Below are 16337 nucleotides of genomic sequence, written 5' to 3' on the forward strand. Positions count from 1 at the left end.
CTGTTTGTTCATATCAGAAGGAAACAGAGAAGTACCAAGGGTCGATGGATCAAGGGGATTCAACGAACTTAGCTTTTCTAGGGGTTAAAAGTTGAATGGAATTTCTTTTGTTATGTTCGACTTTGATTAATGATTTGTCTGTGGTTAGTTAAGAAGTGATTAACCCTAAGGGGGGACGGGACGGGGCAGTAGAGATAATTTCCAGATGTTGAAAAGCTAATAATGTTACTTTTTAATGAGAACAAACAATTCATATTTTTCCTTATTTTCTTTATGAAAAAAAAAAAAAAAAAAAAAAAAAAGATAAGTGTCTCTAGCTTTCGATAAAAGTTGAAAATTCTGCAGAAATTCTGCGGATAATTTATGAACACAAAAAGTTCGAACATTTAAGCGCACGCGAAAAGTGACATATCCAAGTGAAAAACCTATCGATTCGAGAAAGTGCATTTTCATTGTAAAGTTGATATGATATAAATTAGTACGTTTGATAACATCGTTAAAAAAAGCGTACAGTGCAAAAAAATTTATTCATTTTATCGACTATCTTGTCTGTAGAGCTCGACGAAAATTCAAACCCGACTCAAACACTGTAAGTTAATGACCAAAAATTCAAGCTAAAGGGTAAACTATGTAATTGAAATGTCCCTAGCTTACTAGTAGTAATTGATAATTGATGACTACCAAACCCTTCTGAAACAGGGGGGTGAGAACACCGATCCTACTTAAGAGCGGAGTAAGATTTCTTGAGTACTTTTGTGTTTTCAGCTTGTTGCAATGACATTTTCTTCTCAAAAATTAGTGCCAATTTTTTCTCCTTAAAATTTTGGTGTTGGACTATTTTTTTTTTTTTTTTTTTTTTATCAGATGAATTTAAAAAATAATTAATAAGTGTACTCTCTTACAGCAGAGTTTCTTAACATTTAGTTGCTATTAACAAAGAAGTTCTCCTTCTCTCCACCCGCGGAATTCATCTTTGACCTAACAACTTGACAGTATGATTAATGATGATTTATGACCGCTACACTCCCTTGGACAAGTTCGTCTCACTTACAAGTCTCCATGAGGAATCGACGCTTTTCCGGTCCTAATTGTTGAGATCCTTGCTCCATCTTCAACACAAATTCCCTTCAAGTTCTACCTGAGAAAAACAAATCACTTCAGCGTTTTTAAGATGTGGTTGCTTCTGGTAGTAATGATCACCTATTTTGGTAGTTCAAAGTCCGGTAAGTGTACAAATCTACGTTCTTTCGGTAGCGATGTCACAAACTATTTACTCTTTAATATATAATGGCTGATCTTTTGATAAACGAATCAATATTTCCAAAATATGAGCATTACTAGGATTAGCAAGTCTGTAAAATTGGGGAAAAGACTCTAAAAGCAAATGATATGGCGACGATTTGTTTACCAAAAGATCACAATGGTCTTATTTTACAGAAACATTAGGGTGACAATGTAGGTCGTTGAACCCGTATTGGTCAACTTTCTACCTTAAATTTCACAGAGCGTAAACTTCGTTGTAATGTCATATCATTAGAATTGATTCTTTAAACCTTTTAGAAGTTATCAAACTTAGCTTTAAGGTCTAAAAATCACTCTAAAATGCTGTTTTAAGAGTTAAAATGTGGTAGAGAATGGTAGGCTCGGTATTAGGGAATCGAACCTTATCATGAGTCCCAAAACAAAACAGTTTCGTGAAAAATGACTTAGAAAAAAACAACTAATAATCACCAGAGCTCAAGTCTAATGATCATTAATTTATTTTACGGTATTCATTTTAAGCAAGGAGTTATCCTTAGCTTGGAATTAGGTTATCAAGTTTAGTTATTTGTCGAACGTGAAGCTAAGAATTCATGGCAGTGTCCTGAAGGTACCATCTCATCGATCAAAGTCAAAAAACAACCATGCGCTTCTGCCGCCTTTGAATAACGCATTCAAACAAGATTAACCCACCCCAAAGAGCTGAAGACGTTAAGCACGTTCCCTAAAATATCCTACGAGGGGAAACTTCTAAAACGCTGCACTACACACATATTGGAAAATGGTACAGTTTAGCTGTACACTGTACTAATAGTGGCTTGACTATGGTCGTGTGAATTCTGTTTTGTACGAAATGTTTAGCTCTAAAAATGGTTGGTATCCCGCTGTTTTTAATCCACTAATTCACTTAATCATCTTTAAACAAAATTATACCCTAACAGCGTGTTCAGCTCTGCAAGTTTTTTTTTTCCATCTACGAGTATTTTTTCCCCAGGCATTGAGAGATGTAGATTTAAGGCAAGATAGTTGATTGGACGTTCAAATCTATAATCTCTAACTTTAGGTAAACCTGACGATAGAAGATTATAAAAAACAGCATTAAGAAACCATTATATACCAGGTTTTGTATATAAAAATGTAGACAATATAGTAAAAACTAAGAAATGCTAAACAAGAAGAGAGTTGAGATTAATAAAGAATCGGTAAGCGAGTTGTTCTGGTTAGGGCGTTCATTGCCATAACTAAAAATTAATTGTGGCAAGCCACCAAAAAGAAAAAAAAAACACAAGTTTTCACGTACATAATTTTCTTTGAATGTTAGTCTCAAAATCTCCCACGGTATATCAAACTATTGCTATTGCGTATTTGAAGCTATTTCTTGTCTTTTTATCTATATGTTTTTGCTACCATAATCGGGGTACTTGAAGACTGGGTGCACTATACTAAAGTGCACTTCTATCAGTTTTCTCTGGCCGGGTTGTGTGTGTGCAAATCAATTTTGCAAACTTAGAATCATTTGTATACAAATTGTACTTATTGAATGTAAAGGTTTGATTGTTTTAGTTGGTCTTCATAGCTTTTTCTTAGCTATACTATACCACCAGTCAATGCTATTCTCATGGCGAAATCACAGCTCTAGAATTTAAGTTTACTGCATTCAACAGTTATGAACTTGTATTGTTTTAGACTAGCTACTTTTATGCTTGAACTTTTTTTTGACTGTAAGTTTGTTGTTTCATATTTCATTGTTTTACCTCAATGATTGGTACAATAACTAGAATACTGAATTGCTTGGTTAGTGAGACTAGTGAAGCCAGACTGAATCACCGGCATTATTGCAGTGACTCCCCAATGGCTTCTCATATAGTAGTTCAATGTATGGTACAGTGAGTCTTATCAGTGTGACTAGTAGTTCAAAACAACATGAAACCTCTTTTTTCCTTTGTTTTTCTTTATAGTTTCTTGTAGGACTCTCAATAAATGACTTCTTTTAACTTTATACCGTAGACTACCATCTCACATCATTATTGGCCCACAGTGTGTTTGTTCATATTAGTTCAAGAAAGGTTATATATGTAGTTTGCATCAGTGCATGTGAATCAGTGTAGTTGAACAAGAAACGTGTTTGTTCTTCATCAGGTTTAACTCTAGTATATATAGGTTAGACTACCATTTCACATCATTATTGACTCACAACGTCTGTTCATATTGTAGTTCACTTGAAGAAAGGTGATATATTGGATATATAGTCTGCATCAGTGCATGTGTCAGTGTAGTTAAAAATGAAACGTTTGTTTGTTCTTTATCAGGTTTAACTAGTATAGCATTGCTAGGTTAGACTACCATCTCACATCATTATTGACTGACTTACATCCATGTCTGTTCGATTAATTCAAGTTATTTTGCATGGTATATACAACTTCATCAGTGCAATTATAGTTCAATTCAACATAAAACGTCTGCTTGTTCTTTATAGTTTAATCTTGTTGTACTTTCAATAAATGGCTACTTTTAACTAGCATAAAATTGCTTGGTTAGACTAGATATCACCTCAATAAAATGTGTCTCTTCAAATTAGTTGAAAGGATAACTTGAGTGGCATATGTAGCCTGCATGATACAGGTAGCAAAGTAGGTCAACATGAAACGTCCATGCACGTGTCTCGGTCGTAACATGGAAAGACTACACTTTATACACTGCCTTTCATGTGCAAAGACTGCCTAAGAGTTTGCGGCACGTAGTCGTCTTTCTCTATATAAAGCTCTCGTTCTCTCTACTCAATGGTAAAATCTATAAAGCAGACCATTGCATTGTACTTAAAGTCAACACAAGCCACTTAGGCTTTGCCTGCCAATACCGACTGCTACTTTCTGTTCAGTGATGCCTTGCTTTTTCTTAGTACTTCTAGCCCTTTCATTCATTGTTTTCCAAAGTTCCTCCTTATTGCATATCATAAACTATGAAGATTATGACTTATGCTGGCTATTCAGAGTGATACACTGGCTTGAAGATCGACCATCCTCAACATGATAGTTTTTCAGCGATACATGTTGGATTCTCAATCGCAGCTTTGCCCTTTTTTCGCTGCTCTCCGCAGGGTAAAATTTGCCAAACAATGAAGATAATATGCCGAATGGCTCATCAATTGCTTCTGTGATATGAAAGCTATAATTCAATATTCATAAGTCGTGCTTTTTTGTCATTTGTTTTCAGTTCTTGATGAGCTTCTTGCAATGTGAAACTCTTTCATGCGGACTGAGGCAAACGAAACTCAGTTGAGCCACAATTTTTAACTCGAGTAGTTTTGTCAACATAAAACCATATAACAGGCTATGAGTCCCTTATTCTTCTTTGTTTCCCGCCACTGCTTGTTATTGCTCTTTTCTTTCATGTAGTATAGTTTCAAACCTAAGGGGTTGCTGTTGAGTAAGGAAAGGGCATAAAATGCAGTCTTTCATACTCAAAGATCTTCGATGGAAATCGTCTTCGTTTCTAACATCTATTCATTCATTTGTGGCCAGTTTATTTGCTCCAGTTGCTTACAGTTTCAATGCCACACTATTTCACTTGAATGTGATTGATAGTGGTTTCGATGAGTTGTTGATATAGAACTAAAGTTCATCGAAATAGTAGATATACAACTCGCTGCTTCGTGTATCTTGCCTTGCCTTCTTCGGCAGCTTTCTTGTTGTTGTGTTCACTCTCATCGTTTATTTTCCTCTTATTTCTTTCATTTTTACCTTGTTCCTCGCTGGTTACAACCAAGAAATCCCATTTATCAACTTCTTTTATCCATGCAAAGCTCTCTTCTTCAGTGAAATACGCTGTATTGTTCAATATCAGTTTTTAGCTTTCTTGTTAATGATGCTTCGAGCTGACCTTGAATGTCCACACAAAATCAAAGGCTTGTTTTGTTTGTCTGCACAGTCCAGTCAGGAGTATATATTGCACCAGAGCAGCATATACATATATACATCAAATACATAATAACTGTAGCTGGAAGTGCTTTTGTAGTTTTGCAAGCAGCTTATTAACACGAGATTAGTGGTCTAGTTAGTGCGAGTTAGGTAACACCCTGTGATGAAACAGACACCAAACCCACTGGCATGTGATATGTGATATGAGAGGCCAGACCATTTAAAGAACCCTACCCTATTGTTCATTTGAGGTATGGCATGGAGGAACAATAGTTTGAATGTTAGCAAGAATGCGAGTAAAAAAGATATAAAAACTCTCCATCTGTGACAAGAAGTGACTTTTCCGAGCGGAATCAAGGAGCCAAAAAGATGAATAAGATAAACAAGAGTGTAGATGATTGAGTATTTGGGGAAATGAAAAAAGTGGAAGGAAATATTTCAGTAAAGCTAAAACATGCCCAGACAGAGCGAAGAATTGAACAATAATCAAAGAAACCAATAGTTTTGTCAAACACAAAATGGGTTCTTGACAACTGCAAATCCAAAAGCTTAGAACGGGAACGTTCATCCCGTTCCAAGTCTGTAATATTTTCCAGGCTTCAGCAGTATCAAGGCCGTATTCGCTTACTTATTCTCTACAAATTTAAATGATTTACATAAGGTCCTTTTCACCAAGGAATAATATAGCTTCACCTTTAAAATCTAATTTCTTTCCATTTTTTTAGGTTTTCGCTATTGAGTCCATAGGAAATTAAAACACTGACATTTTAGTTTAAAATGTCCCTTTTCTCGAATTTTTAAAAATGTTCAAAACCGACCAAATAAATAAATGAGAAGTAAAGGAAGACAAGACCTATCAACTGGGTTTGTCTTGAATAAGAAAAGAAGTCTTTAAGATGATCATTACTTTTGATTCCCTTTTTTATTTCTATTATGCACAAATATACATCCAATTGCTTCCCATTTCAGTCGTGAACTTAGTCAGTCCTTAGTCAATCCTTATGTTGTATACAGAGAATCAATTTTCCTATTATTTATTCGTTTACTGTGATTGTCTTAACAATGTACAAAGTACATTCATAAAGAAATATAAGTGTTCTAGATTACATTTCTAAAGAGAGAGTGGTTTTCCTATTTCATTTACTGATTGTCTTAAAAATGTACAAAGTACAGAAATATATAAAAACATGTTTTTGAACATTTTGATAAATAATCTAAAATGTTTTTGGAGTTAAGGATGGAGGAGGACTAACAAGCTATCAAGTCTCAGGTTCCTGAACGGTGCACGGCACTTGAGAGTTGTTATTCTAATGTGTTGTAATTGGTTTTAAGTATGTACAAACACTGACACTATCGCTTGCAGTAGTCTATCACACCATAAACCAATAGTACCAAGCTTCAAAATTTACCGAGAAAACTCCATATTTTTGCCCATGTCGTCGAAAAAAAGGTCTTAGATGTACAAGGACAGAACACCTCGCAACCTGGTTTCATAGATCAAAGATACATTTTTTCCTGAATTTAATCAAAAAAATTTGAGCTCAAACGTGTCAAAAACGAGAAAAATGATGTGCAAACTACCGGCCACCGGACAGAAGTGAATAATATCTACGATATCAAGTTAATACGCGGTGAAAGGCGTGAAAGAGTCGATAAGTCTCTGGGGTGAAGCACCTGTCAAAAGGGGATTGCCGAAAGATTAATGACTTCCCTTGGAAAACCAATCTCTAGTCTCCTCTTGGCTATCCACGATCGGCAACCCTTGAAAATAGCCTTACATGAAACATACCTACGAAGCTGTCAAAAAATTAAGATTAATGATTTGGAATAATGACTTTGACAATGCAATTCGTAGTACCCATTCCAGTCTCGGACAAGATTAAATATCTTGGATTAAGAGTCATATTGCGAGAGGCATTCTTTCGTGAGGTTCGGACTTCTTGATAAGGAAATGCCTCGTTTTTTTAAACGTCTAAAATAGTTCCTCTTCAAAAACATTTAAGGCAGATTTTCCTGGACAACCATTAACCGAAAGTTTAGAATCTAAAAGTCGAGGAAAAAAGTTTTTTTGGGACATATTTAAGGCGAAGTATTGTGCTGCACCGACAATACAATGACAAGTACGAAACGCTGGATTCTACCTGTCGCATGGTTGTTTTCCATGGCGAGTTTTGGAACATGTTTTTCAGGTATGTTGTCGTAAATAAAGACTAGGAAGAATTTTCTTTAAGTTCTGGGTTAGTGATGCGGCGTAATAAAATAATTGCAATAACGGACACAGCCGAGGAGGAGTTCTTTTATCATCATTGTCGTGACTTAATGTACACTGAAGTCTTTCCGATGGGTTGAACTAAATAGGTTCAAACACCTCGGTCAATTGGCCAATTGACGGTTTCTCTCTCCAAGAAAGAGTGTTGGACAGTTTGGAAGACATAAAATGGATTCTCTTCTTTGAATTCACGTTTAATTAATCGAAAAAATGTAAGTCTTGACCAAAGGCAAGAAAGGAGAAGGACTTGTTCGTTTTTTTTGTCCGACGGTATACTTGGGTGTCGAGAACTCTAAGATGAAACGTTCGGGTTTACAAACACTGACTTCGGTCAACTGATTATTGCAATTTCATGCTCAGTTGTTCTTTAAAGAAAAACAAAGAAATACTAGGGGAAAAAAACTTAGTTCTTTTCAAAGTTTTTTGAATCAACATAAAATTGTGAAACATTGCAGTGAGCAAGTCATGAAACATGGCTACTTTTCAATAAAATATAGACACTTGCATTTATATCATTATCACCTATTCACTTTGTTTGATAATTTTCAATCTCTAAAACTAAAATTACTCGCTTTACTTACTTTTTCAATGCAAAATTTTTAAAAACAGATGGCCATTTTTATTGTTTCTTCATCGATTGAACAAATCTTCCTCACAGAAGATGCCTACCTATTTTATCGCAGCAATTAAGAAATGAAAGCTAAACTGTTTCCTCAACTGATCTTTACATAAATTTCTTGAGTATTCCTTGTACTTTTGATAAGTTTCATGTGTTGGCTTTCATTATATTTAGTTGTCGAATGTCTTCAGAAAACGTACCACTAATCCTTGGTTAAGTCGCTGTCTCCGAGAGAGGTTGTGGTTTAACAAACAAAACCCATAGGCAGTCTTTATAGGGATTTTGAATCAATAAACGGCATCCTTCTTATTTGGTAACCACATCAGTCTTTCTTAGCCTTAGATATTACTCAGTTCATGTATTGTAGTCGAAGTTATTTAACAAAAACATTTGTACCGTTTGGTAGAGCTTCTTAGGAAACTCCAGTACATCGTTTCTAAAAACTTTCTCAGAGGTATATTTCTCTCGATGCTGAAGTTATTATTTTGACACTGACAACAGCCCCAAACTAAAACAAATTAAGCTGGAACAGTGACTTCTTGCTCCAAAAAGTTCCAAATAAACCAGAAACATCTTTTAGCCCTTCTAGCGGGCCTTGATCAAAAGTTCCTCACACGATAAGCAAATTCAAATACACATATCTTCTGAAACTTTGACATTTTGGAAAAAAAAGAATATAGAAATTGTCACCAATGAAATGTTTCTTTCGAAACGTTTGTTGATTCTAAGCTATGAAGTGGATTAAATAAATAAGGAACACTTCAGATACAGAATACTATTATAGTTTTCCAGTTTTACTGAAAATGCTCTTCTTGATGTGGTAGAGCCAATGTCTTCAACAATAAAGTATGTGAGAAGTAGCTTCGTTCGACTAAGTTCAATTGCGTTTTTCTGCATGAGCCTAAAACATTTTCAATTACAATTGCGCTTTCAATCTTATAACAGTGGAATATGGTGTCTTTCCTTTCAGTACTTTAACTGCTTCAATATTGAAAAAGAATAAAAATAAATGAGTTGATAATATTTGTGTTAGTTTTCCTTTTGCTGTCACAAAGATATCTTCCATCGCCATTTTTGCTTTTCCCCGATGAAGTCATCTGCAACATTCCGGTCGAATGTTCGAAGGCACCAACCAAATCAAGCTTCTATTTGATTTAAACTAGTCAATAAGCAGTTTTAAAACTACAAGATTTCTAGGCTTACTAGGAATACGGTCCTATCATATAGAAAGCCCTACCTGATGTTGCCTCATGCAGAGCGGTTGACATAGTAATTTTTCATGTTCGTGACTCACTACGAATTCTTCTCAGAGGTGTTCAGACCTTAGGAAACAACGCCTAACCCGAATGGCATTGATCAAAAAGGAATGCTCTATTTGTTTGAGGAAGAACAAAAAGATTTAAGATTTTAGACGCAGGCTATGTGGATTGACTTACTTTTCCTTTTAACTAAAATATGAAGTATTTCAGTGAAGAAAGGTTTTGCACCGTAATCAGACTGACTATCTCTAACTATAGCGACTGAAAACGTCTTATCAAAACTGAGATATATCCATGGTTGTCTGTAAGTAGAAATTTCTGTATCTAAGTCACATTTGAAGAAATCGTCGGGAATTATTAAAGGGAGATTGAAAGGCTACTAACTTGATCTAGTTTATGTGAATAAAGCAAACATTTCATATTTCTTACTAACGAACTCTCTTGAGTAAAGCAGTCATTTATGAGCCCAAGTTTTGTCTGATTTGAATGTAAACAACAAACCAAGGGCTGTTTCTCTCTGACGAACTCAATTCAGACATAGTATTTATGTAGTGTTTACAATCAGTCATAGAATTTTAGATTTTTAGCCATCGTTATTTCACATTATTTTATTTTATTTCTTATTAAGAGAGAATTCTTTTCGTATTCAAGCGGTGAGCGCCAAAAACTATTTTCTTGAAGAAAGGCTGTTGTACAAGGCTAAAATCTTGTTATTCAGAAAGTTGAACTTGTTTGGAAGTGGAGATGATCGATGAAAGTGGAATCAAAGTGTTAACCCAAAACAAAAATTTGAATCGAAAATGAGGTTTAGGCCTTCATTTGCTTAATTCCCATACATTTTCTATAAAAAAGTTTGACAAAGCTACATTCTAACACAAATGCAACAAAAAATCTTTGTACGATGAAAATACCGCTTCAAACAAGCATTTTATCATAGTACATAAGTTTCTAACTGTTAAAAAAGGTTTTGAGTGTTAACCCAAAACTAAAATTGGGATCAAAACTCATTGCTCGTTTTTGAAAAAAATTTCCTCTTAATATTTATCAGTTTCTGAACAGTTCTTTTTAGGGAAGTATATGCATTTGAATACGTTAGATAGATAGGTTATTATAAGTATTCGCAGGTTTTCCAGAAAAATAAAATGCGAGTAGAAACCAAAACACTGAGACGTGCTTGAGTTTTTCAGTGATTTAGGGTTTTTAGCGATTTCTTTAGTGGCAGTTAAAGGAATAATTTTATTTTTCAAACAGATTGCACATCACCACTCGGCATGACATCACGCGCCATCAAGGATCACCAAATAACAGCTTCATCAACGTTCTCTGACTTTACCAAGCCTCAAGAAGGAAGACTACGAAACCAAAGGTAAGAATAAACCACTAACATACTGAATGAAGGAACCCTTAACTGTCATATCAAGCAACTAGAGCCACAGTGCAAGGACTGCTAAGAAGTGATACCAAACTAAGGCTATGGCACAACTCTGATAGACTACTACGATTGTAGCGTCTTTGCTTGACAACAATCATGTTTGGTTTAACCTATAAAGTCAATTATAAATACAGATAAAAATCACAAATCTGCAGTAAGGAGAATCAATTGTGTATGAAAAATATAGAGATAATTTGATAGAATTTGAAAAAGAAGTGCTTGTTTTTTGGGGTAAATAAGAATGGCCGGCACACCTTTTAATGTGTCATTTAGGGATACAAGTCTTATCGAACAATTTTTAAAGGAACTAGCAAAGACTCGGACAATTTTATGAAGCCTGGAGCCTGGGAAGATTTAAAAATCGGACTTTTTCATTAAGAAAAACGAACTAGTATCAGCGAACTATTATCAAGATGTTTGATAGAGATGGTCGGCAACGAATCGCTTCAAATTGCAAGGGAAAAATAGCGTCAGTTTAATCATTTGCTGATGATCTTCACTTCATATTTCTCGGCAAGCTTTATTCCTCCAGATTTGAACTAGTTTGATAGCAACCAGTTTGATAGGTAAAGTTTTGTCAAGAAAACACTTTACATATTAATATAGCTTTTTGAGCGTTGTCGGAAAAAGTCATTATACTTAAGGGAATGACATGGGTTGTAGGTTTTGAAACGGGAAACATTAAAAACAGGTATATTAGGAGCAAAGCTTCACAAATGGAACAATTTGAATCTTAAGAAATAGAGTCAGTTTATAAAGTAGAAAGGTTGCTTATTTGGTAATAACTGAAAACCCTGGCCATTCCTTGATATTCTATGATTTTCACTATAAACCATTATTCGTGACTTTCAAATAATTACATATAAATTGATTATGAAGACCGCAATGCTTTCGTGACTGAATATCTTCATACGACCATTAATAACAGATTTGAACCAGGAAGTCATCAAGCATCCGAGGTTTCTACCCAAGATTGCGGAGACAAATTGCTTAGTCATATTTCCTATTGTGGTATCCGTTTTCCAGGAAGAAACTCACACGACAAGAATGAACGAGTCAATTGCAACTGACATCTCATACCTTCTCGTGTGTGTGATTTTTATACTTGATCAATATAAATACCACTAGATCAGATGTGATTCGTTACACCTGTGTAACGTCCATATAAATTCATTTGATTCAATTTCCAGACTCGGCATCACGTGAGTAAAGTTTGTTAGGTCTCTCCCTTGATTCGAGGGTTTTTTTCCGGTTTTCCTCCCTCCTCAGTCAAAAACACGCTAAAATTCCAATTCGATCAGTGAGTTAGCCATGCCCTTATTTTGATCAGCCGCTAGGTTGTTTGCTGGGCATCGATAAAATTTGAAGTCTATCGGTTAAATGATTTGGAAGAAAGGTCATTAGCGTTTCTTATCCTTCGCGAAAGCGTTCTTTCTGGTTTCTTGTTATTTCCCATAAAATAATGCCTTCATGACGAGGCCAAGTAATTACAAGTTTCAGTATCTCTCATCTTTTTAAAATCAATATTGATTGGTTCTTTGCTTCAGAATTCCTGGACAGTTTAGTACGTTCGCTGGTTGGTGCGCCGACGACAACGATGCCTCCCCATATCTACAGATTGACTTTCAACAAGAGACAGTGGTGCGCGAACTGGCAACGCAAGGCCTTGAAGAGCCATCAGGCAACTGGGTCACAGAGTACGCCTTGCACTACAGCTGCGATGGAGCGACCTGGACGGCGTATAAAGATGAAGGGGATGATAAACAAAAGGTAGCATTAAAACGTGTATTTGTGAGTCCTTCTTTTGAAATTCTGCGGGAACCCCTCGACGTAGATAACAGTAAGAGAGCGCGCTGATATAAGTGGCCATCGCCTTTAAATGTATTGGTTTTGGCTACCTGGAATTATATATATTGATATGCTGCACGTTGTGATTGCGACTTTCCGTGACAGATAGCAAAGTTCTTAGCCAGTACCTATACTCCTAAGTTGATATTTCCTAAGCACGTGTGTAATTTATGGATCCTTTAAACTGTGAATGCCTTGTAGTTTCTTTTCACCATCATGGCTGCCATGTCCGCGCCTCATGTCCCTTGGGGATGGTTGTAGATCATCAATAGTGAGAGAAACACACAGCGGTAGCCGGCTTACAGTCTCGAGGCCCTGGAAGAAAATCTCCTTTATTAACTTGCCTTGCTCCAGCTTTCCTGCAAGACTAAGTGTCCTACTCTATACTCTGAAATGACAGTGTCTCAGGCGGAACAATTCAGTTAATTCTAGAGTCAATTCCTTTCCTTGTTCTTCAAGGTTTTCAAGGCCAACACTGATGATTCTACAATAGTTAAAGTTCATTTGAAGCTACCAGTCATTGCTAGAATGATTCGCTTCCGGCCGCTGAAGAAGAGAAACCACGGAATGGCTTGCATGAGGGTAGAAATGTATGGCTGCAAGTCTAATCCAGGTATAGTATAATAACTGTCTGTGTTGAAAATTATTACACTTGCTTATGAGGGTGTATGGGTGTCATCACGTGGTATCAACGAGAGCACATGATTGGCTTTAAGGAGTGTATTGTTGTCATCACGTGGTATCAACGAGCACATGATTGGCTTTAAGGGGGGTGTATGGGTGTCATCACGTGGTATCAACGAGCGCACACGATTGGCTTTAAGGGGGTGTATGGGTGTCATATTCTATATTAGCAGACTGTAAAAGGTTAGGGCGAGGTTAAGGCTCCTAAAGGAAGTGAAAGTACGCTGTTGTTTGCAAGAAACGGGTTTAGAAAATTGTGCCTTTTCGCTCAGTTTAGTTCTTCCTCTGTATAAACTTGTCTCAAAAAAAAAAAAAAAACGTTCCTAGCCGCATCTCTTCAATACAGAAAGAAAGAATTAAATAGATAAGAATGAAGTCTATGACCACTTTTATGCAACACACAATGAAAAATATTTGTGAACATTGTTTTCAGATAAACAGTTCAGTGACTGTAGCGTCGCAGTGGGAGTAGAGAATGGTCAGATAGCGAACGCGCAGATGACGTCCTCTTCACATTCACAAAGCCACTTTCCCTACTACGGACGTCTGAATAATAAAAACAAAGTCGTCGATGGTAACGTTAGCTGGGGCGCGTGGTGTACGAACGAAGTGCGAAACAAACAGTATTTACAGGTAGGATGAGTTATTTCGTTTCCATGACAACCAGTTTGAAATGTAACCAGGCCTTTGAAATGCTAAGAGTAACACTATTGGTTAATCCCCTGTATCCTGACAAGACTATCCCCTAACAAACTCTACTCACATGTTTATGATGCCAAGTCCAAAATTCGAACTCGACACATTTGATGCCCAAGACGATCAATTAACAATGAATAACCAATCACATCGCAGCAACTATGAGGTTTTTCCATTGTCGCTATTCACGTCATGTCAAAGGAGTAGTCCATGTCCCATAGCTATGCGTATGTTTTTTGCAGGTGGACCTTGGTAATACTCGCTCTATATCAGGTGTGGCAATACAGGGATACGCCAAAGGTGGATGGGTCACCAAGTTTATGCTTCAATACAGCTTAAACTTGAAAGAATGGAATTTATACAAAGACTTCAACTCGAGCAAAAATATGGTAAGCTTGATCATATGAACTTACTTAGTTTTCTGAACAAGAAAAGAATGGGCCTAGAATGGTGGAGCGCAGTCTCTAAGTTATCTACTCTTTCAAGGCTAAAGAGGGAAGAATGGGTCTAGAATAAGCTGTAGTTCCATAGCTGGCCTTTTTTGGAAAGAAGATGAAACAGCTTTTAAAATACAAATAATTAGATCGAATCCAAATAGATATCGTTTCTCTTGGTGACATTGATAGAGCAAAGCGCTAGATGCGACTCACTTCAGTGTGAAATCACTGAATTATTATTACTGGGATTCATTCATCGGATAAAAGTCTTTGAATCTCATTATATGCTCCAAATGTTGGTCAAACACTGACCACCATGTGTTGTCAACCAGAAAGAATTCTATTGCTGGGTTTCAATCAGCTGATAAAAGTCTTTACATCTCATTATCTGCTCCAAATGGTGGTCAAACACTAACCACCATGTGCTGTCAGCCAGAAAGAATTCTACCGAAAACTCGCGATTCAGCTGATGAAATTCCGCACGAGACAGGATATCAGATAATAATGAACGGGATGTTGTATTTTTTCCAAGGTATTTGATGGCAGTTGGGACGCCGAGACGATCATTAAACATGATCTTAATGTCAACGTTCAAACCCGTTATGTTAGGTTTATTCCTACAGCCTGGAAAACCTCTGGTAATATCTGCATGAGGGTTGAGGTCTATCAGTGTATTTATTATAAAGGTGAGTGGGTTAATTCTCTACTTTCATATCCCCATAATGCAATGCGTCTTTTGGGGGTAACTAATCAAAAAACTGTCCCAAATTGAAAGGTTTCTTAATTGAATTTATGCTATACCTGCTGTTATCCGTACAATACTGATAATCAGTTTATTCCAAGTTATTTTTGCGTGTAAAGATCATCAAGAGTTTTGGTCTTACAGAAAGTGCATTGACTTACGAAAAAATGTTTAAAATTTACCTTAAACGTCTTCAAGCTTCTATCTTTTTCTGTTTTTTTTTTTTTTACTTCTTCATTTTATCTTTGGATACCAAACGAGGTATTGTCAACATTGTCTGATCAGCCTTCAGAAAAATAAGTGGGTTTTTACCCTCAAAATATTATGGGGATGTGAAAGTAGAGAATAGCAGTATTTGATTACTAACTTTGCATGATTTTGCACCATTATTCTATAATCATGATCATTATCTTTCTATATTTGAGTCACGTTTTGATCGAAAGTGTATGTTCAACAGGTTGCCCTAGGCTCCCTACGACAATACAACCAACAGGAACAATAACAAGCTCGCTAAGCAACACGGGAATTTCACCAACAGGGGAGCCAACCCTTCAATCAACTCAAGATAAGAACAACAACGTACGGAACAGCAATTCACTGGGCTCAATCATCCAAGTGGAATTCCTAGCTTTCTGTTTTTGCTTTTTATGTTGTTATTTTATACGTTGATGTAGGATAGCATTTGTAAATTTATCACATCTTCGACTATATTTATTAAGAGTTAATTATCAATACCGCATTAAGCTTCCAGAAAATAAGGCTTTTTACGATGGAAAACTTGACAAACACGTTTTGACTTTCTGTTTGTCACGTGATATTTCGCAAAGAACGATGGGGAAAATTTTTGCAAACCGCCACAAATTTTATAAAAGTTTCACAATGAAAAGACAAATTTTTAAATGGAGAAATTTTAAACCAATATGGTGGATATGACGTTACAAGCAGAGTCGGAATGAAGATATCATGTATATAAAGTTTTTATAATAGGAACAAAGAGGTTTTGCTACTTCGCTTTTACACAATTATGCAACCAAATTATATGTATATTATTTGCTATTTATATGCTAGTATGTCACGGGTTTTGTTGCGCTTTTTTTAAACAAAAAAAATGTTAAAAGTATTGAAATTTAAACTGTACACTTGGATAAATAATTAAACTAACATTATCAAAATA

General features: G+C 35.9%; 2 protein-coding genes across 3 annotated transcripts in view; one reads left to right on the forward strand and one right to left on the reverse strand.

Moving 5' to 3' along the window:
• The window catches only part of LOC116296033 (uncharacterized), a 30416-nt gene extending 29306 nt beyond the window's left edge, over positions 1–1110 (reverse strand). The window contains exon 1 of the mRNA XM_031703995.1: positions 1052–1110. The gene's annotated coding sequence lies outside the window, so the exon portion shown is untranslated. The remainder of the gene's footprint in view (positions 1–1051) is intronic.
• On the forward strand, positions 1090–16323 carry LOC116296035 (EGF-like repeat and discoidin I-like domain-containing protein 3). 2 transcript variants are annotated; one of them, XM_031703998.2, is made up of 8 exons: positions 1090–1223; positions 10576–10690; positions 12304–12526; positions 13064–13217; positions 13722–13921; positions 14227–14373; positions 14954–15107; positions 15621–16323. In XM_031703998.2, the coding sequence occupies exons 1-8, from the start codon at positions 1172–1174 to the stop codon at positions 15830–15832; spliced, it is 1257 nt and encodes a 418-aa protein (XP_031559858.2). In that variant the 5' UTR covers positions 1090–1171; the 3' UTR covers positions 15833–16323. The 2 variants fall into 2 exon arrangements, with proteins under 2 accessions (XP_031559858.2, XP_031559857.2); XM_031703997.2 differs by lacking the exon at positions 1090–1223 and adding an exon at positions 7073–7366 and having other exon boundaries at positions 15621–16322.
• The last annotated feature ends 14 nt before the right edge of the window (positions 16324–16337 follow it).

This window comes from Actinia tenebrosa, unplaced genomic scaffold, assembly GCF_029948245.1.
Source record: "Actinia tenebrosa isolate PJP-AT-01 unplaced genomic scaffold, QUT_ActTen_1.0 PGA_scaffold15__27_contigs__length_11533743, whole genome shotgun sequence".
NCBI classification, from domain to species: domain Eukaryota; kingdom Metazoa; phylum Cnidaria; class Anthozoa; order Actiniaria; family Actiniidae; genus Actinia; species Actinia tenebrosa.

What these genes read in the sequence shown, in the direction of transcription:
- LOC116296035 (XM_031703997.2), top strand. Translation starts at nt 7,291, where the DNA reads ATGACAAGTACGAAACGCTGGATTCTACCTGTCGCATGGTTGTTTTCC. An exon ending in GGAAGACTACGAAACCAAAG is followed by an intron (nt 10,691 to 12,303) that starts GTAAGAATAAAC and finishes TCTTTGCTTCAG; the next exon opens with AATTCCTGGACAGTTTAGTA. An exon ending in TCAACTCGAGCAAAAATATG is followed by an intron (nt 14,374 to 14,953) that starts GTAAGCTTGATC and finishes ATTTTTTCCAAG; the next exon opens with GTATTTGATGGCAGTTGGGA.